This window comes from Geotrypetes seraphini, chromosome 5 (assembly GCF_902459505.1).
Source record: "Geotrypetes seraphini chromosome 5, aGeoSer1.1, whole genome shotgun sequence".
NCBI lineage: Eukaryota > Metazoa > Chordata > Amphibia > Gymnophiona > Dermophiidae > Geotrypetes > Geotrypetes seraphini.
Window position 1 is genome coordinate 159,383,224 of NC_047088.1, and position 27,532 is coordinate 159,410,755.

The following is a 27,532-nucleotide window of genomic DNA, read 5'->3' on the forward strand; positions in this document are numbered from 1 at the left end:
TGAAAACATAGCCCTACCTATTTCGATAAGATGATACATCACTTCTTGGTCATTACTCTGTAACTGAGCCCAGAACTGAACAACAGTTAAATTACCAGTATTAACCATCTACAAATCTTCCAACATTTGACACTGTTATTTCTTCTTTGACAATAAAAGTAATATGACATTTGCACTAGCAGTACCCTTACCTCCTCATTGATCTTGACATTATTGCACTCGCCTTTTGGTTTATTCTCGGTCTTATCTTTAGAACAGAAGGAATCGTATGTGATCATGAGAGAATCTGGAGTGGTTCCATGGTCAAGAATGACCTTGGATGACAAGTTCTGCAAGGATAAGTGAAAGGAAAAATACACATGAAAAGGAATGTGACTCTTATCTAAACAACCGCTTAAACCAAATCTCCACCTCAAGACACAGAAGAACCTCAAACCCTTTCGCCTTCCCTCCACTCAAAGGCACACAACGCAAGAAAATGTTTGACAACCTTCTGGCAACACAAGCAGCAAAAATCAACCATTCCATCTCCAATCTTATGACAATATCAGACAACTTCAAAACATTCAGAAAAGAAATCAAAACCCTGCTTTTCAAAAAATTCATCCAAATATCTTAACCCCTCCTCTTTTACCTCCAGAAGATTCACCTACCTTCAGATAACCTTCCCCCAAATTACCCACCTTAACACCTTCCAATTAAACAAATACCATAAATAGATTGTAACCTACCCTCTCTAACTGCATTCATATGTATTTTTCATACAGTTCTTCACTGTCAGTTTAATTTCCATCCTATAAGTTCACATAGAATTTTTCTTTTTTCAACCATCTTTATTTTCTCTTCTTTATTAATTTCCAGGTACTTTAGTTAGATTGTGAGCCTTCGGGACTGTAAGGGAATTTTTTAAGTACCTTCTTACTTCTCATTTATAATCTTAATGTATATTTTCTTCAAACCACTTAGAACCTAACGGATGTAGCGGTATATAAGAAATAAATTACATTACATTACATTACACAACTGTAGAAATGAATGCCAGATTCTATATATGGTACCAGAAAACTCGGTGCAACCTCTCCCCGCATTTAGTGTTATTCTACTACAATAACTTTACCTCAATTTAGGCATGGTTTTATAGAATACACATAGTAGCTGGCCCTGTGACTATTTATGCTATCTTAAACCTGGTATAAAAGCCCCTGCCTAAACTCTGCATGGATTACGCGTATTCTAGAATAGTGCACATAAGTTTAGGAATGCCCATGGCCCACCCATGGCCCTACCCCTTTTCAGATTCATGCATTAGAATTTAAACCCACCACTTTATAGAATATGCATGTGTGTACGTTCTAATTAGTGCAAATTAGTGCTTCTTAGTGGCCAATTATCATCACAATTGGCTCATTAAACAATTAAGTTGTACATGCAATTTGGCTATGTCAGTGGTGTTCAGTGAGGGCTTTCAGGGGATTAAGTGAATCCCCAGCTCTACAGCCCTGCTTTTTTGTTGTTGTTTACTTTATGCTTGATGCAATTTGATTTGTTGAGTAGGTAGCCTACTCAACCAGTCAAACTGCATCAAACAAAAAGTAAACCCCCCCAAAAAGGAAGTGCTCTTGGGCTAGGGATTCTCTGAACTCCCTGAAGGCCCTGACAGTACTGATCTGAATTTGACTGGCTGAGCAGCATCTGCCGCGTGCCTGTTCAACTAATAAAATTCAAAGCAGTGCCCTCAAGGCCTTTAGGGGGGTGGGGGCGAATCTCCTGAAGGCCCTCACTACCACTGCACGCCACTGGGCTATGAGGCAAAATTTGCACATGCAACTTTAGTTGCCATATATAGAATATGGGGGTGAAAGAACAATTTTAGAACATGTAGCCTAGGACTGGAGGCCAGGTAAGCATCTATTTTATAAAGACACGTAGGTACATGTATAGTTTATAAAATACCAGCTGAAATTGTGACTCAAATATGCATAGTTGAGCTCTGAATGTTGTATGCCTTCCCCTGGTGCTGGGTGAATCTATGCTGCAGGGAACTCTTTGGGGAAGTGATATAGTGGTGCAGAGTCAGGTTGTCAGAGGTTAACTCTGGTAACAACATCAGCAGTGATTGAAATCCTACTACTGGGAATTTGCTGCGGTAATGAGACATTGCCCGGAGGCAGATCTAAGGAGAAGAGGGGGCTGGGATTCTGCATTCCAGCCCGATGAATGCTCCTGCTGTTCAACTGACCTCTGTACTGACCAGATTCCCCTGCCACAGTGGAAAGAGGGATGAGTTGTTAATGCTAGTTGGCAAGTTTAATTAGTGATTACCAAATTATGACTTTGGCTTTAGAAATAAATATTAACTCTGTACATATGAAGTGTGAGTTGCCCAGCTGTCTTTGTACAATGGGCGGGATAGTAAATTCTTAAAAACTTGGAAATTTTGGTTAGTGGCACTGATGAAAGATTCCACATTTTTGCAGCATAAGATTGAAATAGATCTAGGAACTAAGAATCTTAAACTTTCCTCTTTCATGAAAAGTGGCCAATAAAGATCTTTATAAGTGGGTTTTTTGTGAAACAGTTAGAATACCGGAAGGTGCTATCCACCACTAAATGATGGTATTTTACTTCTCTTGTAGGTGACAGTTGGAGCCTGGGAGAGAAGTAGAGGATCCAGTGAGATGTTTGTCAGCTACCTTGGATTTAACAGAGTATTTGGAGTCTCCAGAGGAGGATGTTCAAGTCAACCCTTTGATGACTTTTGTATTTGACTCTGATAAAGAATCTACTGTATGTTTTAAAACTATTGGGAGAGAGTTCCATAGGATCACTCCCTTACTGAGGCTTTTCAAGCAAGCAAACAACAGTCCTGGTTGGGTAACTATGTTGTCCTATGGCGCTTTTAGAAAAGAAATCAAGACAATATTAAATTCATCTCTTAATCTGTGCTTTTATCTTTATTTTTTTAACATAATTAATCTTATCCTATCAATTTTGCATTTTTAATATCTTTTTAATACAACAGGTTGTATTCATTTTTTACTATTTTGTATTTCACTGATTGCCCAGTTTTTCTCTTCTGTGGAAACCGCCTAGAATTCTTTTGATTAAGGCGTTATAGAAAAATAAAGTTATGTTATGAGGCTGAAAAAGAACCACCTTATGACAGTGGCAACAACCTCCTGAATCAGATGACAGAGCTCAGGGAGGGGTTAAATGCCCTGAAGCAGAGCAGTTCAGAGAGGTCCCAAGTGAAGAGGTTTCCAGTAAAGAGGCAACCGAGGCTACAGTACCTGAGGGAAGTGCCAGGGAAGAGATGTCACCAGAGCTAAGTGTTTCCCTAGGATGGGAAACTGTAAGCAGTCAAGTCAGCCTCTGCCAAGATAGGACAGAACCCTTGCAGTGTATTCCTAAAGTACTCAGGTTGGCCACTGTTGGAAACAGGATACTGGGCTTGATTAGGGTTAACATATGGCTACAGAAAAAAAAAAAGAGGACAGATCGAGACATCCGGATTTTACTGCCATTGAAAGCAATGGGACTAAAACCCGGATATCTCAATCTATCAACTTTTTTTTTGGTCCAAGCAACTGGTTGACTTAATGGTTCTGGTGAACTCTTGGTATATGGCTAGAATTTTTGTATACTTAGTTGATTGTTCCTATTTCTTTTTTTAGTTGTTTCCTTTTGTTGATTTATGGAAATTATCACTCTCACTTGAGATCTCCCTTTTCTTTTATTAGTGACTTTGAGGGTTTGCTGTGTTAGAATTTATCATGGATATTTTCTTCTTGGTTTTATTTTTCTTAACTCACATCCATAAATAGGATGCTATTATTTTACATACTGTCGCATTGAGATGCCATGCTATAGAAAAGTACATAGCTGGATTATCAGCATATATGCATACATGTGCAAGATATATGCCAGTGTTCTGGTTATTTATTGGCATTTTTGGCACTTAAATATTGGTGCTCTCTTCATAGAATTACCACTCCCCCCCCCCCTTTTAATGTCATCTGTTTCCATATCCTTTTTTTATGAGGTATATGACACAGGTTTCCAGTCAGTCCAGTTTAGGGGACAAATTATCAACATGAGCTACCATTAAGATGGATTATTTTACTGTTAACTCCAGTTATTAGTAACTAGGTTTCATTGCATAAAATGGCACCTGTGCTATAATAGCACAAGTTGTGGTAAAATAACCCATCTTAACAGTAGCCCACATTGGTAATGTCCCTCCCTTAGTGTCTTATTCAGTGCGATCCATATAGAGCAAGGCAACCCTCAAAGGGAGGAATGCTGGTTTCGGCCTAACCCTCGGTAAACCTGAGTTAGACTGGCCTGTTTGGTAGAACTTGGGGGTGACCAGAGAGGGTCAAGCTTGACGACCAGAAGAGAGCCTTATCAGGGCAGGACAGGATCTTGAAGCCGTCGGTGCAATGTGCGGCGGCAGCGAACAACGAAAATAGAATGCTAGGCATGATAAAGAAGGGAATCACGAGTAGATCAGAGAAAGTAATAATGCCACTTTATAGAGCGATGGTAAGACCACACTTGGAATACTGCATCCAACATTGGTCTCCATACCTAAAGAAGGATATAAAACTGCTGGAGAGTGTGCAGAAATGAGCAACGAAGCTAATAAAAGGTATGGAGAACTTGGAAAACGAGGAACGACTTAAGAGACTGGGATTGTTCTCCCTTGAGAAGAGGAGACTGCAAGGGGATATGATCGAGACCCAAAATACTAAAAGGAATCGACAAAATAGAGCAGGAAAAAAAATTATTTACAATGTCCAATGTGACACGGACAAGAGGACATGGACTGAAGCTAAGGGGGAACAAGTTCAGGACAAATATCAGGAAGTTCTGCTTCATGCAACGAGTGGTGGACACCTGGAATGCTCTCCCAGAAGAGGTAATTGCAGAATCCACCGTTCTAGGATTTAAGGGTAAGCTAGATGTACATCTCCTTATGAGTGGCATAAAGTGATACGGGTAAGGGTAAACTAGATGCACATCTCCTTATGAGAAGCTTAGAGTGATATGGGGACTAAAACTATGCCAGGGTACACCTTGCGGGGCCTCCGCGTGTGCGGATCGCCGGACTTAATGGACCTAGGGTCTGATCCGGAGATGGCAATTCTTATGTTCTTATTAATTCTTCAGTGGGCCCTAGGCACCCAAGTACACAGGGCCCCCTGGACCTGCCCTTCCATGGCCCTGTCCCCTCCCTGCCTCTGCCCGCCTATGTCCCCCCAGCTCCAAAAATCCAAATAAAACTTTCTCCTTCCTTCTTCATTATTCAGTGCAGCCGAATTTGCAGTTGTCAAAAGGCCACGGGCAGCGGTTCCTACACACTACCCACAGCTGACCCAGAAGGCTTCCCTCTAATGCAAAATCCCAGCATCAGAGGAATGGCTTCTGGGTCAGCTGCGGGCAGCATGTAGAAACCACTGCCCATGGCCTTTTGAAGACTGCAAGTTCAGCTGCACTGAATAATGAAGAAGGCAGGAAGAGGCAATACTTGGACGCCTGAAGCCGGACACAAAGGCAGGTACACTGACGTCATCGGAGCAGGCAGCATTCTGGGGCCTCCTGAACTCTCTGGGCCTGAGGCACGTGCCTACTTGGCCTACCCTTTAATCCTGCCCTAGGCCTGATGGAGAATGCCAGAGGGACTGGGAGAGTCCTCAATGAGAGTGCCTGAGGGACCAAGAGAGTACCTAGGGAGTGACCGGTGAAGGGACAAGGGTACCAGTGGAGGACTGGCTGAAAGCGGCTGGTGGAGAGAATGGTGGGGAAGACCGGTGGTGACCAGCGGAGGAATCAGAGTTGTCCAGGAGGGACCAAAGAGGCCAGCAACCTGAGAAACTGGTGGGGACCCAGACTAGCAACCAGTGACCAGTAGTGGCTCCAGAGTGAGTGACCAATGGTGACCAAAAGGGACTGGCTACCAGAATATCAAGGGATGACCAGTACTGACCAGAGTGATCAGAAGTTATTAGTGTGGCGCAATAGTTAAAGCTACAGCATCAGCACCCTGGGGTTGTGGGTTCAAACCCACGCTGCTCCTTGTGACCCTGGGCAAGTCACTTAATCCCCCCATTGCCCCAGATACATTAGGTAGATTATGAGCCCGCCGGGCCAGACAGGGAAAATAATAATAACTTTATTTTTGTATACCACCATACCCAGGGAGTTCACATCAATTAAAACAGAGTTACAAACGGTTCAGTATCAATTGATCAGAGTTGCAGGCAACAAAATAGTTGAGTTTGGAAGGAGTAGGAAAGAGTGGGTCAAGGGGGGGGGTAGGGTGGTACAATAGGGGGAGGGAGGGAGGTTTTGGTTCTTTGAGGAGGGGGCATTAAGGGTCCTGGCCTTGGAAGAGGTGGATTTTGAGTAATTTTCTAAAGCTGAGGTAGGTGGGGAAAAATGCATGAGTACCTGAATAAATTCATGTAAACCGTTCTGAGCTCTCCTGGGAGAATGGTATAGAAAATTAAATAAATAAAAGTAACCGGTGGTGATGTGATATGCAGCCTATGCATGTTAGCTGTGTCCCTGAAGCAGTGCACACACTTGAGCCTGACATACACACCATGTCTGTTCATTCTGAGGCTGTTCCTGTCCAGTCCTCCCGGGGAGGGGGATGTAAGATCACAGGACTGCCTTCTTTCCACAGCACACGTCAGCCTCGTGGTTTTTCCTCTTATCACATGTGTGTGTGGGGGGGGGGGAGGGGAAGGAGTAAAGCAGGCTATGCTATGAACTGTATAAGCCTAACTAGAAGTCTTGTTTTTCTGCTATTGTTTCTATGAACTGTTGCTAGTGTAAAACTAGAGGCTTGCTGAAGCCAGAACTGTTACCAGCTTACCGTTTGAAACTGTTTAGTTTTGGGGTTTTTTTTGCGTGTGGCAGAGAATAAAGCTGGGGGCAGGGCACTGCATGAACTGCTGATACAAAGAGACTCATTTAGGAGTTTTGTTTTTGAAAGACAATTTCTTTTCTGAAACTATTTAATGGGAGCATTCAGACAATTCCGTTGCTGATCTTTTTGGACTTATTTTGCCCTGATGAACTGAGCCAAAAGTTTTTATTTTTTTTTTTATTGGTGCCTCCAATAAAGAATGATCATTGCCAAACTTCACTAAGATAGTGGTAGTGTGTGCTTATAGTTAATGCTCATGAGTCCGCCTTAAAATCCTGTGTGGTTCAGATTGGCCCATTGACAAAATCTGATCGCAGGTACCCTAAGAGCCTTGAAGGTGCCTGTGACAATGAGCAGAGGAACCGCTGGATGCTAGAGCAATCTTTGGCAGCCAGAGAGACCAGGGAAGTATTTGGAGGAACCTGGTCGTGTTTTTAGCAGTGTGTCAGTGAAATGTGAAGAAGAACCTTGTGCAGGGGTGTCAAAGCCCCTCCTCGAGGGCCGCAATCCAGTCAGGTTTCAGGTTTATTTAAAAATATGATATACCACCTTATCAAAATTCAAAGCGGTTTTACATAATATAAAAACAAAGTATAAAAAGAGCATATGTTAAAAACAAATGACAAATAATGCTACAAACATCAAACGCACTGATAAACATTAACTTACCGATACAGGATGGAAAAGGGCAGAAATACAATTTGTATAAAAGAAAGAGAGGGAGAAGGACCAAAACAAAAGGATTTCCCCAATGAATATGCATGAGATCTATTAGCATACAATGAAAGCAAATAGATCTCATGCATATTCACTGGGGAAATCCTGAAAACCTGTCTGGATTGCTGCCTTCGAGGAGGGACTTTGACACCCCTGACCTATTAGAAGAATGAAAGGAAGTCCAGAAGTGCCTGGGAGTGATGAAGTGACGGGTGGTGTCCGCTCAGCCCAATCACATCAACTGGAAAGTGTTTAAGCTATTATGCAAAAAGAATGGATAAAAACAGCACTTCATGCTGTGCAGAATTGGTAAATATATATCCTAAAAAAACTCATGACTAATGTGGCAGCAAAAAGAGGCTTCTACCCAGTCAAAGGGCATGAAGACTTATACAAGACAGGCATTGTTGCTTCTTATTGTTAATAAATATTTCTATAATTGTTTCTATAATAAATATCTAATATAATAAAACGCTAGGCTGCGCATGCGCACTCCCATCGCGTGCATCCGTTTTCCGTGAGCTGTAGCGACCCGCAGATAGGAGTGCGCATGCGCTGCTTAGGGTTCCATTTTTCCGTCTGGCCTGCTCCCTGCTGTTCCTTGCCGTATTGTATTTTTTAGTTGAAAGACGCAGCGGTGGCTCCTCTCACGATCCCCGCCTGCGTCGGACTTCCGCACCTGCTTCATAAAACACTTCTAATGCAGGCGGGAACGTTAGAGGAGCCGCCGTGGCACCTTTAAACTGCAAAAATAACTCCGGCAAGGGAGTCGGCAAGATCACCACGGCAGCCGCTCCCCCCCTCCCGCCCTCTCGGGAGCAGGCGAGTGAAGCCCGGTACTTCCGGGTAGGTAAGGGGCGGAGCGCGGCGCATGCCCAGGGTCCGGGTGGAGAAGCCAGTGCTGGAGCCGTTCGCGCACATTACCGCAGGTTAAAGCACCCCGGGAAAGGCCTGAAAGCAACAGGGAGCAGCCACCCCCAACACAAACATGCCAGCAGAAATGGAACAGGGCTGGATTTTCAAGGTCTGCTTGACTTAAAGCATTTATTTCTCGAAGTTCACAAATGCAGACTGCTTGGTGGGGGGGGAGGAAGGGAGGCCTACTGCTGGACAGGGGGAACAGGAAAATGTGCTGATGGACAGGGGGGAGGTAAAACAAAGGGAGAAGGGCTGCTGCTGGATAAGGGGAGCAGTGAAGGGGTGGTGGTGGACACAGGAGAGATAAAAGGAAGGGAGAATGAACAGGGGAAGCATGCAAGGGGTGGTGGTGGACAGCCAAAAGAAAGACAAAAAGAAAGAAAGACAGAAATACAGAAAGCGGCTAAGGAGACAGAGAAAGAAATAAATAAAGACAGACACACATATATATTCTAGCACCCGTTAATGTAACGACCTATTCAGTGAGTGTCTGGGCAGGGAGAGGGACAAAAAGAAAAAAAGATAGAAAGAAAGAAAGAAAGAAAGAAAGAAATAAAGCGGGAGGGAGAAAGAAAGATAGAAGGAGAGAGACAGAAAGAAAAAAGATAAACGGGGCAGGGAGAGAGACAGTAAGAAAGGAAGAAAGAAACAGGGGGGCAGGAGAAAGACTATTTAAGCCCGTTAATGTAACGGGCTTAAACACTAGTTTTAAATATTTCTTTAATTGTTCTTTCATCTGAGGCTTGTATGAGGCTTGTAAATAATAAGGAAACTAGGATCTACCACAAGAAAATAAGAGATATGATGTTTTCAGTAGTGGGAGTACAGCTCTAGAACTCACTTCCCGCAGTTATGAGACTGTGTAAAGAACGTACACTTCTCCCTCCTTATTCGCTGTGATAGAGGATTAACAGAACCGCAAATACAGAAAAACCACGAATAACTTTTTCATATGTTATTTGCTGTTTTCTATTAAAAACCATCGTGAATATGGTGAAATCGCGAATAACATGGTGGGAGACCTGACCTGTTCCTGAAGGAGAGGCAAAACACGGTGAAGAAAGTGCTGGGAAGTGGTGATTTTCTCTGTAAACGCTTGGAATCAGCAATTTCTCTAATTTGTGGGGGAGAGTAGCCAGCATGCTAAAAAACGTGAATAATCGAAACCGCGAATGCTGAAACCGCAAATATGAAGGGAGAAGTGTCCATGTTTCAGGAAACAGTTGAAAACTCAACTGCTGTTTGTCAATGCATTTATGTAATATGTTTAGAATGAAAATTGAATAAATCTGGCGTTGCATTGTCCTTATGGGTTAATGTAGTGATGTTGCAAGATGAAGTAAGAACTCCCAGCTTGATAAAGACTGATATGTTAATGTTAATTTTGTTTGATGTATATTTGGTTTGTCTTTATAATATGTATGTTATTTTGTACATCACTTCCATTTTAAGTGTTTTATACATTTTTTAAATAAATAAATATATTGACAAAGTTTATGACTTAACTTCTACTACACATACATGTGTAACACACATAATTGATAATACATTTTTGTTAAAGATGTAGACCTTATTTAAAAAATCTTACTTGATAAGCATCTTTGATTAACTGGAGGACGTTGCTGGAATCCTGAGACAGCTCACCTACTTCAGACTTTGGAATAAGTTTACTCAATTCCTGCAAAAAGATAGGGATATTACTTGTAATATATTCTCTGATTGATCATTTCCATTGCTATCCCACTATCAGCCAGTATTCTAGTGTACCAAGGGTGGAGCAGGTGCTAGTCCACAATGGGTGCAGGGAGCTGGGGGGTGCTGGAGCGGTTATGGGACCACGGTCTGCATATGTACGGTCTTCGGCTCTGCCAGCCCCCAACCCCTCTGATATCAACTTCCTGTTCCCGGACCGGGGACCAGTAGAGCTGACAGCTGCATACATAGGGACTGCAGCCACATGACCTCTCAACAAACGCCCCCCCCCCCCCCCCAGTACCTAGAGAAGGGCATATTTTGCCCTGGATAGCCGGCAAGCTACTGAGCTCTGTCTTGAGACTTTTTCTTTCTCTATACTTGTTCTCTTGCTTATTTGATTTTCACTCATGGTTTTTCAGTACCATATTTATGTTGACGACTGTCCCAGATCTACTTCTTTATACCTGAAATTTCACTGGGAATCTAGGCCCGAGTCTCAGTTTGCTTATCTGTCATTGCTGATTGGATGTCCCACTGCTCTTATCCTGACCTGAGGAAGAAGGATCTTGCTTTCGAAACTGCCTTATGTTAGTCCAAAAAGAGTATTCAGTCATCTTATTTTCCTTTTGTTTTGTTTTATTTCTGTCCTAAATTATCCAGCTAAGTTATCTGGATAGCATATTAAATATCCAAATAAGTTCTGGTGCTGTCTACCTTGTCCGGATATTCAGCATCTTTCATTATTCAGACAGAAGCACTGAATAACTGATTTTTTTTTTTTTTTTTACCACTATGGCCAGCAATAAGAAAAATGTGGCTGAATATATTGGCATATAGGCTTTGACTAGTTTACAGATAGTTATTACGTATTATAAAATTTATAACCTGATCTTCCAATCCAAAAAAGGACTAACTAGAACAGTGTTCAAAAATAAAGCACAAAGGGCCAGATTCTGTGAAAGGCGCCCAGTTCTTAGGCACCTAAAAAAAATGGCATCTACCACATGTCAATCAAATCTAGGCTTAGAAAGTAGGAAACAAACAGTGAAGGAGACTCTGGTGCCCAATCAACTTTTATTAATATCAAGACTCGACTTGCTCATGTTTATGTTTTGACATCAAATTTTTTTATTAGTGTGGTATTAAAACACAACATGTAATTGTTTTTGAGATTGCTATGTGGGTTTTTAGTTTTATTAGGTTTAAGCAAATGTATCTAATATAATAAAGAGCTAGCCGCGCATGCGCATTGCTATTTGCGTGTTCCGTGCGTGTAGGTCTGTGGCCGAAGGAGTGCGCATGCGCACTAAAATGTCACCAGCCGATTGCCTCCACAGGCCGCACCGCAGCCACACGGACCGCGGGAAGGGAAAGAGGGGGGAGGAGGGTTTCGAGGGAGCCGGCTGGCCACATAAATTATTTTCATTTCAAATCTGCTGCCGCCGCCGCAGCTCCTCTCTCATCTTCCGACATAATATAAGTGCAGCTCATGAGAGGAGCCGCGGCGGCGGCTTTGAAAACGGCTCCCTTAGTTCTTCACTGGATTTTTTTTTTAAGTTTAAAACTGCCGCCGTGGCTCCTCTCACGATCCCAGCCTGTGTCAGAGAAGGCTTCCGACGCAGGCCGGATCGTGAGAGGAGCCGCGTAGGCATCTTTAAACTTAAAAAAAAAATCCAGCAAAGAACTAAGGGAGCCGTTTTATCTCCATGCTGCTACGAAGGAACAGGTGAGGGGGAGGGAAATGCTGATGCTGATGCTGATGCACAGGGAGCAGGCAGGCAAGCAGGGGGGAGAGGGAAAGGGGCTGCTTTGGGGGTAGGGGTGTGCTGGGGATACACAGCAATCATGGGCAGGGCATCACAGAGCAGGCAGCCATGGCTCAACAAGGGGAGAGGGAAAGGGGGCTGCTTTGGGGTGAGGGGTTTGCTGGGCCAGACAGCAATCATAGGGGGAAAAGAGAAGGGGGCCACGGAGCAGGCAGGCATGGCACAAAAGGGGGCAGGGGCATTGGGAAACAGGGCTGCTTTGGGGGGAAGGGTGTGCTGGGGGCACACACCAATCATGCCGGGGAAGAGAAGGGGGCCACAGAGAGCTAGGCAGGCATGGCGCAATGGAGAAATACAGGCAGGCAGGGCGCAAGACAGAGACACAGACAGAAAGAATGACAGACAGACAGACAGCATCCAAGCACAGAGAGAGAAAGGAAAAAATAAACAGTCGTTTACTCTAGCACCCGTTGGACAGGAGGAGAACCAAAGAGATGCTGATGGACAGGGGGTTGAAGAAAAGGAACGGAGGACTAATGTTGGACAGGGGGAGAAGGAAAGAGGTGCTGCTGGACAGGGGGGAGGTAAAACAAAGGGAGAAGGGCTGCTGCTGCATAAGGAGAGCAGTGAAGGGGTGGTGGTGGACACAGGGGAGGTAAAAGGAAGGGAAAATAGACAGGGGAGCAGGCAAAGGGTGGTGATGGACAGCCAAGGAAAAAGAAAGGCAGAAAGAAAAAAAGCAGCTAAGGAGAGAGAGAGAAAGAATTAAAGACAGACACACACACATATGTTCTAGCACCCGTTAATGTAACGGGCTTAACCCTTTCAGGACCAAGGGACATATTTGTCCCATAACTTTAAAATCCTATAAATTTTGATTGGGATAGTCTACAGTTCTAAATTTGATATGTACGGATTCCATATGATACTGCCTTTATGTAAACAAACTGGTTCCGACATTCATTCATTCATTAGCGTCGTTGCCAGATTGACGAGAAGATTCACTTGCCACACTGTCCATAAGCCAGAAGTGTGATTTTTTTAAAAAAAAATAATGATATTTCACAAAAAAAATCAATTTTTTGGCATCTGCAAGCCCTTTTTACCATAAAAATGTCGTCAAAACCACAAAAATTGGCCTACGATCCTTATGGTCCTGAAAGGGTTAAAGACTACTGATATATATAAGCCAAGAAATGTGTAAAAGCCTTACTCTAAAGGAGAGGGCTGTGGAGTTCTTCTGAATATTTAAGTACTCTCGCTTTCATTTGTAGTTAAACCACACCACAGAGAACCAGCACTTTCATTTAAACTGCAATGGGAGATGCCCCTGAGGTTGCCCTTGATGAAGGTCACGAAACGGGGCCCTGTAGGGCGATCAGCTGGCACTCTTTGAAGAATGATAGCGGTCTGTTGAATAAGATAAGTTTCCTGTTTTTCAGTAGCCTTATTAATTGTTGATAAAGCGGACACGTGAATTTTTGGCACTGCAGAAACTTTTTCAAATGATTCGATATTGTATCAGTAATTTTGAATTTTTGAATTCTTGAATTTAATTGTTTAAATTCCAGGGTATTTGGGCTACTTAGCATGTTTTAAAACACTACAAAAAACTATTTATTAATATAAACTATAGATTTGGGGCTCCTTTTACGAAGCCGCGTTAATGGCTTTATCGCAAGCACCTTTTTGGCGCTAACCCCCATGCTAGCCGAAAAACTACCGCCTGCTTAAGAGGAGGAGGTAGCGGCTAGCGCAGCCAGCAAATTAGCTCACGCTATTACGTGCATTAAACCGCTAATGCGGCTTCGTAAAAGGAGCCCCTGATTGTTACAGGGTGTATAATGTGATGTTTGTGGGTGATTTCTGCTTGGCATTTATGGGTGCTACTTGCGGTATCAAACCCTGGTGAACTTGAGATAAACTCTCACATAAGTTCCCATGAACTGATTTAACACCCTGTAGTTAGTAATTTTATTAAAAATAAAATCTTTATTGATTCAAATCAGCCTATAGGGCAGTGGAGTACCAAGGGGGGGGGGGGGGAGGGGAGGGGAGCGGTCCGCCCCAGGTGCTGCTTTAGGGGGGGTGTACAGCCAGCCAGGTCCCTTTACCTTTGTGGCGCTTTCCCCTCCCCCACCCACCCGCCTGACCGACTGACAACAGGCCCGGTCCGACAAACCTCCCTGCCCTGTGGCCACGAGTCTAAATTACCTTCTTACAGCAGCTGGAGTATTGAAGCTGGAGTATTGAAGAGATTATATTGGCTGCCGTAAAGGTCATCTCTGACGCAACCGGAAGTTACTAGATGTCCGGATTTACCCAGACATGTCTTTTTTTTAGAGGGCATGTCCAGGCATCAAATCTGGCACTTTGAAAATATTCTTCTTTGGGACCGCCCTCCTGACCAATGAGAACAGGTTGAGGGGGCGGGTTGGGACATGACATGGGCATAACAAGACAGAACTAGAGGCAGGGCTTTGAGTCCGGATTTTATTTAACTAAAATCTGGTAACGCCTCTTTTCGCTCTATGCTTTTAGAGGCAGGGGAAAGGCCTAAGCTAGTTTTAGATACGTCTAAAACCAGCTTTGATTATGGATACTTGAACGATCAGGCTTTTTGATCGTCCAAATACCCATTTAGGCCACTTTTTAGACTTTTTTTTTTTTTTTTTGGTTGAGCCCCTTAATTTTTTTTAATTGTTTAATTGACTTTTAATGGCATTTTCGATTAAAATGCCAATTAAGCTCAATTAAGTTTCGCACAAATTTCAGTTAGATGCCATTAGGTGCCATTTACAGAATCAAGCCCAAAATATATAATTAAAAGAAAAATCTTTCACCTACCTGATAAGTTTTTACCATGTTGTTGGTTACTGCAAAAATGGGTTGAATGTTATTTTCAGCAAGTTTCTGTGCCAGTTGACCAACAGAGGGATAATCCTAGTTTAAAGGTGTACATACAGTTAGTTCATATTACAGCCTATATAACATAATAGAAATACTTGGAAGTTAGCTCAAGGGTGCTCTTGCAATGAGTGGTCTAAAATATGTATGTAAAATTCCCATGATCTCTTGCTGAACTTATATTTAAATTCATACACTAGATGAGAGATTCCATTACTCTAGATCCATGCATCTTTGCATATATCTGCAAATTAGTTTGTGCCAGCTAAGGAGTATGAGGGCCTCTAGAAAGTTCTTTGGAAATAACCCAACAGAAAATGTCTTAGACCAGTGGTTTCAAACTCGCGGCCCGGGGACCACATGCGGCCCTCCAGGTACTATTTTGAGGTCTTCGGTATGTTTATTATAATCACAAAGTAATATAAAACAGTTTCTTGATCATATGTCTCTTTAGCTATAAATTACAATATTATTGTTAAGACTTAGCCAAAAGGAAAGATTTCTAAACTATAAAGAGTTTTACCTCATGCAAAATTGCTATTTCTTTAATAAGACATTATCTATTTTTTCTGAGGCCCTCCAAGTACCTACAAATCCAAAATGTGGCCCTGCAAAGGGTTTGAGTTTGAGGCCACTGTCTTAGACCAAGGGTGGGCAACCTTTAAATACATATAGGGTTGTACAAATGTCAATGCTACCCCTAGAGGGCAAAAAAATTATCTAATGTCAGGAATGGAAATGCACAGAGCTCGACAGACCTTCTGTGATAAGTATAAATATAACTAAAAATGATAACAAGAAACTGCTAGAATGGCTATTCTGAAAACATTTGCAAAATACAGTATTTAAAATCACCAAAACTCTGGTTAATGATGTTTTTATTATAAGATAGCATAGCTAGTTTTAAGAAAGGTTTGGAAAATTTCCTGGACAAAAAGTCCATAGTCTGTTATTGAGAAAGACATGGGGGAAGCCACAGCTTGTCCTGGATTGGTAACATAGAATGTTGCTACTCTTTGGGTTTTGGCCAGGTACTAGTGACCTGGATTAGCCCCTTGAGAACGGGCTACTGGGCTTGATGGACCTTTGGTCTAACCCAGTAAGGCTATTCTTATATTCTTATGCTCTTACTTCCTTTGGTCTCAGGGGCCATAGGTTGCCAACCCCTGTCTTAGACAATGGATCTAAATATAAGCAGACAGATCAAGCCCACTTTGAGGATAATTCTTTAAAGGACTGCCTAGATTTAGGTGGCAAATATGCATATAACTGCCGTATTTGAGTCATTTACCCACATTATGAGCATGTGCTTTAATGCTTATTGACTTCCCATCTGTTTCCAAATACAATTCAAACTCCTCTTACTCATCTACAAATGCTTTCACTCGGCTGCCCCCCTGCGAGCTCTGCTCAACTGGTAAGCCCTTCCTATCTGTGCCCTTCTCCTCCTCTGCCAACTTCAGACTCCGTCCCTTCTATCATGCTGTGCCGTATACCTGGAACAAACTGCCTGAATCCCTACATTGGGTTTCGTTTCTGGCAATGTTCAAATCCAAGTTGAAATCCAAGTTCAAATCCAAGTTGAAATCTCTTCAAGACTGCTTTTAACTCCTAACCCCTCTCACCTTGGGTTCTGCATCCCCAACTTTATATGTCATGTCTGCCTGTCTAAGTTAGATTGTAAACTCTTCCAAGCAGAAACCGTCTATTAAATGTCAAAATGTACAGCGCTATGTACGCCTTCATTGCTATATAAGTGATAAATAGTAGTAATAATAGTCTCCTGCTATGTGCAGTGTCTAAGTACACACCAATACTCAATGGTGCTTTGAAGATGGATGTTCACATAGGTAGTGTTTGGGCAGGATCTTGGTTACATGCATAGATCATAAAGTAGTATGATCTGTTCTCATACAATCTAGGCGCAAACATTTACATTAGCTCTATGGCAGTGTTATATACACAAGCCTAAATTATAGGTGCGTAGTTAACCTGTTAAGCAAACATTTTATTTAAAAAAAGTAGATGTCGATTTTTCTTTATAGAATAGGTTGGTGTCTAGAAATAGGCATGATAAATTAAAGACCAGTTGTACCACTGGTACTATAACAGAGGCAACAGAAATATTTAAAAAAAAAAAATCAGAATATTAACATTTATTATTGCCTCTCACTGTTCTTTTTTTTTTTTAAAGGCTGGGGTTACCAGACGTCCGGATTTACCCAGACATGTCATCTTTTTAGAGGGAATATCCAGGCATCAAGACGGCTTTTCAAAATCCGGCACTTTGTCCGGGTTTTGAAAATATTCTTCTTTGGGACCGCCCTTCCGACCAATGAGAGCAGGTTGAGGCATGACATGGGCATAACAAGACGGAACTGGAGGCAGGGCTATAGATCCGGATTTTGTTTAACTAAAATCTGGTAACCCTATCTATGACAGTTTGATAAACCTGGAGAATACTCCGTCTGCCTGCAAGTTTTTTTTCCCCCCTTTTATTCCTGTACTATAGTACCTGCTACCACCATTCCAGATGAAGACTGATCTTAGCCCTGGAAGTGATACTTCTTTCCCAACTTCCCTTTTGTCTCATGTACGTTAATGTGAATTTGCCTAGTATTTTAATATATGACAAAATATTGTTTTTATTTACCCATTTTAACAGTTTTCTACAATTTTTTTTATATTGTACACCAATTAGACATTTGTTTTGATAGACGGTATATATAAAAAATAAAAAACTTGAAGAAAATCACAAATTTTTGGACAGGAAGGGCAGGAATTTCATGGCCAGAACTTTTCCTTTATTTTCATAGAAAAGAAAATGAAGAGCTTATTATGAATGTGACATTTCTACTTTAGGTACTTTAGATAAGTGAACAAGAGTTGCAAAATCATGAGCAGAAAATATTTTTTTTCATCAAGATCTGTAAGGTTAACAATGAATAGAACTGAAGAAAGATTCTGGAGAAGAAGAAGGAGGGCTACATTTAAAAATACTCTTATTTATAATCTGTTCTCATTTGCCACTTACAAATTCATTGCTCTTCTTGTAGACATTGTCTTCCAGGTGACAGTGCCCATCATTCGGGGTCAGAATGGCTGCAAGTTTCCCATCTCCAGCAAAATGGAAGCCATCGTCTGTGGCATACACAAGCAAACGAGTCACATTGCGCCAGCCAATTTTATCCTGCAAAGAAGGACGAAAATAACATTACAAAGAGAAAGCAAAGGAAAGGTGGTGCAGTTCAAGGGACGACTGTCACAGAAAAATGTGAAAAGTGAAATATACTGAGATGCCAGTTAGACTCTCAGAGAAAGACAGAAAGCTCAATATGTGTGTCAGAACCCCCTCCCCCCATATATAAAGCTCTATTCACAAGAATATTGTAAGATTTATTATTGGTCCCATCAGTTGAATCAGTCTAAGAACATTGGCAGAAAGGCATAGACAAACTTAGCAATGGGGAGAGAAAATATACAGCTCATAGGTACACAGTCATCTATAATTAAAAAAACAGAGTTCAGAAGTACAGATATAGACTCCCAGAAACACTACTTGCCTACAGTATATTCAGGCAGATGGAACCCACAGGCATCCACTCACCTACAGTAAGTGAGATGGAACAAAGACACAAATACCCAGATAGAAAGATGCAATTCAAAGACACCCACCTACCTACAGTCAGACATAAGAAGCACTAAGCCAGGGGTAGGCAATTCCTGTCCTCGAGAGCCGGAGCCAAGTCAGGTTTTCAGGATATCCACAATAAATATGCATGAGATAGATTTGCATCTCAAGGAGGCAGTGCATGCAAATCCATCTCATACATATTCATTGTGGATATCCTGAAAACCTGACCTGGCTCTGGCTCTCGAGGACCGGAATTGCCTACCCCTACACTAAGGTATACACCCATATTTACTTACAAGATGATTGGATAAAAAGAGAATCCTTTAGATTTTGTCATCTATTTGTGTTGTTTGTACCAAAATAAACATCAAGCAACATTTTGCACAACTGACGGATAGAACTCACTAGAAACATAGAAGTATGATGGCAGATAAAGGCCAAATAGCCCAGTGGTTCCCAACCCTGTCCTGGAGGAACACCAGGCCAATTGGGTTTTCAGGCTAGCCCTAATGAATATGCATGAAGCAAATTTGCATGCCTATCACTTCCATCATATGCAAATCTCTCTCATGCATATTCATTAGGGCTAGCCTGAAAACCCGATTGGCCTGGTGTTCCTCCAGGACAGGGTTGGGAATCACTGAAATAGCCCATCAAGTCTTGCCCATTCGCAGAAACCATTATCTCTTCCTCTCTGTAAAATAGGGGTCCCCAAAGTACCTCCTTGAGGGCCGAATCCAGTCGGGTTTTCAGGATTTCCCCAATAAATATGCATTGAAAGCAGTGCATGCACATAGATCTCCCGACTAGATTCGGCCCTCAAGGAGGGACTTTGAGGACCCCTGCTCTAAGAGATCCCATGTGCCTACAGTATTTATTTTATCTATTTGCAAAAATGACTCATTTATCTCATAACATGAATTACTGTGCATCTATTTAAGTCAATTTTTCAGTAAACGTGCAGAAATATATTGAAAACAAAACAATAACAGTATACATTATTATCATACCATAATGCTGCTGTCCTATGCCCTCTCCTTTACAAAGCGTTTTTAGCACCAGCCGCAGCGGTAACAGCTCGGACGCTCTTATGAATTCTAGGAGCGTCCGAGCTGTTACCGCAGCAGCTGGCGCTAAAAATGTTTGCGCGGCTTTGTAAAGGAGGGGGATACTTCCCCCCTCTTCTAAAAAAATCGCGCTAGCAGTTTCTAGCGCGGGGGAGCCACGCTGAATGGCCCACGCTGCTCCCGACGCTCATAGCTCAATGAGCATCGGGAGCAGCGCAGGCCACTCAGCGCGGCTCTCTGTGCTAAAAACCGTTAGCGCGGTTTTGTAGAAGAGGGTTTTTTTAAAACGCAAAACTCAAGCATTTGAACAAAACATAATGGTTGTCCTGCGTGCATTTAGCAAAAACTTGTGTTTTTTGGTTGGTTTTTTTCAATTAGCAACAAATATAGAGCTACTCCTTCAAAGTAAATGATCAGGTTAATTTTAGTCACTGAGTTTGAATAGATTTATTTATTTCTCACCCCCCCTCCCCCTTTTACAAAACCGTGCAAGAGGTTTTTATTGTTGGCCAGTACAGTGAAGGCTCTGCGCTGCGCCGGCGGTCATAGAATTCCTATGAGCATCGGAACAGCACAGAGTATTCAGCATGCTGGCTGGTGCTACAAATCTGTTGTGCAATTTTGTAAAAGGGGGGAGGGGCATTTATTTATTTAATTAATTCATTTTCTACCCCGTTTTCCCCAAAGAGCTCAGAATGGGTTATAGGTTAACATACATAACATACAGTAAACAGGTTACACTTTGCCATAGTTATAGCATAAGTTTTTTTTTCGGTATACCGTAAGTTTTTTTATCCTATACAAATGTGGGGACAAATTTGTCAAAAGATGAAAAGAATGGAATTGTCCAAGAGAGATTGATGCGCACTAAAATAGTGTCCACAAACTCATCTGTTGGTGTGTAAAGCCTTTATGCTTCCAATATCATCATGGTACAATCAATGATTCAATGACTCGACACGTACATCTTTCGGTCAACAGGCCTGCCTCAGGAGTCTTAAGAATCACAGTAAAAATATATGAATGGATTGCTGCATAAAAACTAGACGTTACCAATGTTCAATTGAAACCTAAGAAAACCATGTGGAAACATCACAAGTCCAAAACCGAATCATGGCGTCTCGCATAAATTTGTCTCCATCTCCACAGGATCTCAATACCCCTGTCACATCCCCGCAAGTTCTGTATTCCTGCAAGCTTTGCCTTAACCACACAAGCCTCAAGCACTTATGATTTTAAAGTGTTCAAGGCTTGTGCAGATAAAGACCAAGCTTGCAGGAATGGGACAGGGACAGAGCTCGGCGGGAAGGGATGGAGCTAGAGAGATCCCACAGGGATGGGGACCATTTGACCTGAGTTATTCTCTAAGTCCGTGCACAACTGTCTTATTTCATTGTCAATCATTTATTGATCAAGATCTTCCCATGCAGTCACTACCGTTCTGAGGTTCTGTTGTACCAGTTTCATCAATCTTTTCAGAAGCTTAATTAAGACTCCCAGTATTCGATTCTTTTTTGGAAATTCATCAATAATTCATTTCACACCATAATGTTAGTTTTCGCAAAACTTGATCTCAGTCTTCTTCAGTAAACACCATTTCCACAGTTAGTATAAAGAATGACGTCACACTGGAGCAGTGAGGTGTGGTGGTCAATTATACAAAGTGCTGCTTGACATTTATTTTGGTCAAATTACCCAAGTTTGCCAAAAATTATACTGTTAAACAACAAAATGAGATGACCAAATCCAGATGTTTCCTTTTTCTTTTCCAATCGCTGTGTATTTTAGAGATTTATGGCCTCTCAGGAGAAGGGCCTACTACCCGCCTCAGCAGGTACAGCATAACATAAAATATCCAGTTAAAACATTTACAAATAAGAACATAAGAAATGCCGCTGCTGAGTCAGACCAGTGCTCCATCATGCCCAGCAGTCCGCTCATGCGGCGGCCCTTTTGGTCAAAGACCAGCGCCCTAACTGAGACTAGCCCTACCAGCGTATGTCCTTGTTCAGCAGGAACTTGTCTAACTTTGTCTTAAATCCCTGGAGGGTGTTTTCCCCTATGACAGCCTCTAAGAGAGTGTTCCAGTTCTCTGGGTGAAGAGGAACTTCCTTACATTTGTACGGAATCTATCTCCTTTCAACTTTAAAGAGTGCCCTCTCGTTCTCCCTACCTTGCAGAGGGTGAACAACCTGTCCTTATCTACTAAGTCTATCCCCTTCAGTACCTTGAATGTTTCGATCATGTCCCCTCTCAATCTCCTCTGTTTGAGGGAGAAGAGGCCCAGTTTCTCTAATCTTTCGCTGTAGGGCAGCTCCTCCAATCCCGTAACTATCTTAATCGCTCTTCTCTGGACCCTCTCGAGTAGTACCATGTCCTTCTTCAAGTACGGCAACCAGTGCTGGACATAGTACTCCAGGTGAGGGCGCACCATGGCCCAGTACAGCGGCATGATAACCTTCTCTGATCTGTTCGTGATCCACTTCTTTATCAAGCCTAGCATTCTGTTTGCCCTTTTCGCCACCGCCGCACATTGCGTAGAAGGCTTCATCAACTTGTCGATCAGAACTCCCAAGTCCCTTTCCTGGGAGGTCTCTCCAAGTACCACCCCAGACATCATGTACTCGTGCTTGAGATTTTTGTTACCGACATGCATCACTTTACACTTATCCACGTTGAACCTCATCTGCCATGTCGATACAGTTGAAAAGTGTGCCTCAGAAGGGCAGCAGGGAACATGTGGCACTGTAGAGACTATATTGGTTGGTATGAGTGCTATCATTTATATTTGTGTATATCTTGAGATCATAGAGATGTATGTATAGGGATATAAAATATGTTTTGAAGGAGAGGAATATGTGTGTTTAGGAATTTTGGAGGTGGAATAAGATTTTTTTTGGGGGGGGAGGTTGGAGTGTTGATGAATGGATTAATGTGTGTGTCTATGAGTGTGAAAGGATACAGAAAAAGATGTGGAGGTGGTATCTGTGTGCCTAATGGTAGAAAGGCACTCTGTTCCCCTTCTCCATTGTGTTCTTTCTTGCTCCCATCACACATACTTCACTAACCTTCCACCATTTTTTACTCTTCTATCTCTTTGCTCCTCCATTGCCTCTCAGCCATCTTCCATTCTTCTCTATTTCACACTCTCTGCTCCCTCTCTTCCATTTCCAATCTCTTTCTCTCTCTTCTTTTTCCTTCTTACATTTTTCTGCCACAAGGGATAAGTAGCTCCATATTTTATAGCAGCTAGCAATGAAAAAAACTATGATAAGGAGAGATCTAATAAGAACAACCCAGCAGAGTTATAAACCATCTGCAGTACTCAGATCAATGTCTTTGAAAGATCCCGAAAGATTGTTACAGCTATCTCTTAGAGAGATGAGGTACAGATACCTCCAGTCAGACACTGCAATACAGCAAGAGCTATGCTGGTCAATATTTAGCTGGCAACAAACAGTATTTTTAAAAATACTGTCACTGGCTAAATTAACCTGGATATTTAATGCCAGGCCATGTCTGGGCACCTGCATTGAATATCCAGCTCTCACTGGACTTCTGACCATCAGAACTTGTGCAGGTCCTAGCCAATATTCAACAAGGACCCACATAAGATACATATGCAAATCCTGACTGAATGTCACCCAGGACCCACATAAGTGGAGTCCCCCAACTTCTCCCTCCCACTTCCCCATAGTCCAATTCCCTCTCCCTCCCACCTTGTCCTGAAGAAATTTCAATCCCCCCTCCTTACCCCCTTCCTAAGTTGCAAGCAGATCCTCCCTCCCAGGCCTATCATAATAGACCTAGTGGTCTAGTGATGATTGGAACAGATACAAACCCCAAGCACTCCTGCCCCTTGCAGCCCCTGTTGAAAATGGCTGCTACAACCTTTAGTATAGTCTCGTGGAGTCGTGGTACTTCTGCTAAAGGCTGACCCTATTTAATGCCGGACTGCTATTTATGTAGTCCTACATGCAGGCGCTGAATATTGTTGGTACTTGCATAATTCCAGGCTCTTCCCAATTTCTGCCCCCCAAATGCCCCATCCTGCCTGTTTGCAACATGATCAATTAGTGGCAATATTCAGTGGCACTGCCCGAATAAGTGCCACTGAATATCAGAGGATAGCTGGGCACAGGCAATTTAACCAGGCTGTACTTCTCTGTCTAGTTACATTGCTTTGAATATTGACCCCATGGGGTTCAGTGGTGCACAACAAATTGTAACAGGACAGACATGGAAACTAGGGGCATCTAGCGGCCTACAATTCACTTGGTGTCAGTTTCTTTGCTGACTTACCCCACACACTGCAACTTGCATCATTGCGTCTAGACCCCCTTCAGGAGCATCCAGATTTCCGGAAATACTTTGTTTCCCAACCTGCTCCTGAAAGTTTTTTCCATTTCCAGTAAGGGTAAGAACATGTTTGAAAGCAAACGGAGGTTGGCACGAGGATGTCTTTTCTGGGCAGGGATTTTTTAACTTCTCAGGGTGGGTATTGACAAACGGTAACACAGTTTTATCAACAAAAGAACCAAAACCTGGTGTTAAGATGAAAATGAGAGAAGAAAGAAAATAGCATTATATCATGAGCTCAGAAACATATAGTGAACATAATGAGAATAATTCTCTAAATGTGTATCTATAAATATAGATGCCCAGAGGATGCCTGATGCATATTCTATCAAAGAAAGTAGGAACAATACTTAGACTAACCGTAGAGCTTGCATATACTCACGTAAATTTAAGACATACTTATACCACTTAAAATAGACTTTAAGTTATTTGTATAAATTTATACCCCACATCCATTACACCCAGAGAGCACCCATGTGTATCTCCACCTACAATGAAACTGTTTTTTAAAATCCTATGCCCCGTTGTTTTAGCCCTTTTTTGTTCCTCTTTACTCTAATAATTTGAAGTTCTACCCCTCCTTTCCTGAGCTTCAAGTAAGTAATGTTGATGTCAGTAACTACAGTATTTACTATGGAAATCGAATAAAAATTTTATAAGTCTTGTATCAAATTTTTAAATAAAACTTGAAGCTGGATATTTGGGCACTGCTATTTGGGCGCCATGGTATAGGCACTGCCCTTTCGGCACTCATAGGGAAAACATGTAAAAATCCTCTGCCTCCGCTCCCCTTCACTGACTGTGTAATCTGAGCCAGCGGCCATCTGGACAAGCAGAAGCACAGTGCTGCAGGTAGGGCAGTCCTCGGAACACAGTGCCTGTGAGAGAAAACATAACCAGTAGCATGTTCCCTCACATGCACAGCTTGGGGCAGCCATAATCTCCCTTATGCTCTGAGAACTGTCCCACCTGCAGCACTATGTCTCTTTTGGCCCAGACAGCCTCTGGCTCAGATCACAGTCGGTGCAGGGGAAGTAAGATAGATGACCAGTGGCATAGTAAAGGGGGGAGGGTCCTCCCCGGGCGCCTTCTTGGTGAGGGCGCAGACACTTGTCCTCCTCTCCACCCCCTGCTCCTTCCTGGCCCCCCACTACGCAAAAGCACCCCTTCCCTCATGCCTCTTTGATTTTCCTGGTATGAGCAGCATTTCAAGCTTGCCGCCCGCATCTGTGTCGGCTCTTTCTGATGTCACTTCCGGTTCCTGCACCTAGAAAATGATGTCAGAGGGAGAGTGGGCAGCGGGTTTGTGATGCTGCTCATGCTGGGAGAGTTGGAGAGGCAAGGGGGAGGGGGCATGCGCCCGGGGTGGGGACGGGAGGGAGCGGAAGCGGAGAGGAGGGTGGGGAGGGGTGCCACCACCCCTGGCGCCTCTCACTTTCACTACACCACTGCTGAGGACTATTAGATGCTGCCTGCTTCGGTGATCAATAGTCTGGCAGCAATACGGAGCACCCAAAAGTCATAGGTGCCAAAACAGTGCATAGTGGGGAATGTAACTTCGGTGCTGTTATCAGAGATTTGCATATAGTTATAGAAGGCACTTATATGCCAGTATTCCAATGATTTATTATTATTATTATTAGCTTTATTTATATCCCATCATATCTTTTCAGTTCAAGATTGTAGTGCCTAAATGTAGGCACCTATGTTATAGAATTACCCCAAATCTGCTTTCAGGATGAAAATCTGGCATCGATGCCCTCAATAAAATAGTGCAAAGTGTCAGGATCTGTGTCTAACTTTGGGCAACTCAAGCCAGGTGTAACTTTCCATGTGAAAGTTGCGCGCAGTTTAAAGAAACTCCCCCTGACCTGCCCATAACTTTGGTGCTGTTGCGCCTGGGGAGGTGGCGCCCTTCCCCCATCCTCTTCTCCACCTCCCACTTCTTCCCCCCCCCCACCATGCGCACCCCCCCTTCCTTTCCCCCATACCTTTTTCATTTTCCAGGCAGGAGCAACATCATGAACTAGCTGCCTGCATCCTGTCAGCTATCCCTCCTACGTCACTTCCTAAGCGCAGGGTCTGGAAGTGATGTCAGAGACAGGCGACACCGATGTGGGCAGCAAGTTCATAATGCTGCTCGCACAGAGAAGATTAAAGAGGTATGAGGGGAGGGGAGGGAAGGGGCACATGTACGCAGCAGAGGGGATCAGGAAGGAGCAGGAGAGCAGAGAGGAGAACAGGTGCTGGCGCCCCTACAAAGACTGTGCCCGGGACGGACCATCCCCCTGCCCCAGCTTTCTATGCTACAGTGTCCATAGAACAGTTCAGAGACCTGTTCAATAGACCTAATGTCCAGAGTAAGTTTGGCACTAAGTAACGTTAGACAAATGCTACTAGAACAATTTGACGTCTCAGCAGCTTTCGGCACGGTAAACCATGCTCTTTTATTAAATAGGTTATTTATCTGAACTAAAAATCACAGTACAGGTCTTACAATGGTTTCAAGGGTTCCTTGCAAACAGATGATACAGAGTTTAAATGACAAAATCTACTCAGACTACTGGACCCCACCATGAAGAGTACCACAAGGATCCCCTATTTCACCTCTACTATATAGCATCTTTATGGCCACTCTAAACTCAATTAAATTAAACCCTGGGGAATGGCTATTCTCATATACAGACAACATTCTTCTGCTAATCCTCATAGATCTGAATTTAACTAACCTCACTACCAAGTCATCCCAAGCCTTAAGTAGAGTACAAGAATGGGCAATAAAACATCATCTTAAACTAAACACCCAAAAAACGAAGCTACTATGGTTTAGGCTACAGATGCACATGATCCCTTCCTCCGTCACACTGCCAAACGAAGTCAATATCAATATCAAGAAATCCACCAGGGTCCTGGGAATCACCCAAGACAACTCATTGACATTTGGTTTTGTTTTTTTTCAAAATCTTTATTCATTTTTACATCTCACAACAAGTGTACAATAATAAAACAATTGATTCATATAGAACACTTGAAAATCTTTATTATCAACATAAATGTATAAATTGAAGACCCTTCCCCCATCCTCCCTTTTCTTCAAAATCAATCAATCAATCATATTATACATATATTATATTCAAAGATATTGAAAATCACATCAACAACCTGATCTGAAAGTTATATGCCCCATTGCAACAGTTGAGAAGGATTATAGTAAACCCTATTTTCTCCGACAATACTACAGGATACTCATCCAATCAATAATCCTATCACTACTAGACTACAGCAAAGCACTTATCTCGGGACTATCAAAGAAATTAATGAAAACAATTCCAACTAATTCAGAACACAGCAGCAATACTCATATTCTACAAATCAAGATTCAACCACGTCACACCACTAATGATTGAACTACATTGGCTTCCAGTTGACAAGTGAATCAAATTCAAGCTATGCTGCCTAACATTCAAGATCCTCTGATAGCTTCCCCAGATTTGCTGAGCTACTAGGAAGATCTGCCGAATATCATAACACC

General features: G+C 42.6%; 1 protein-coding gene across 4 annotated transcripts in view; it reads right to left on the reverse strand.

Annotated features, from left to right (window-relative positions):
* Window positions 1-27,532, reverse strand: part of ITGB2 (integrin subunit beta 2) — a 119,862-nt gene that overhangs the window by 26,564 nt on the left and 65,766 nt on the right. For all 4 annotated transcript variants that reach the window (XM_033945932.1, XM_033945933.1, XM_033945934.1 and 1 more), the window contains exons 6-10: window positions 23,944-24,185; window positions 17,975-18,130; window positions 14,881-14,976; window positions 10,161-10,250; window positions 192-329 (exon numbers count right to left, since the gene is read on the reverse strand). In XM_033945932.1, the coding sequence (XP_033801823.1) occupies window positions 192-329; window positions 10,161-10,250; window positions 14,881-14,976; window positions 17,975-18,130; window positions 23,944-24,185 (722 nt within the window). The remainder of the gene's footprint in view (window positions 1-191; window positions 330-10,160; window positions 10,251-14,880; window positions 14,977-17,974; window positions 18,131-23,943; window positions 24,186-27,532) is intronic.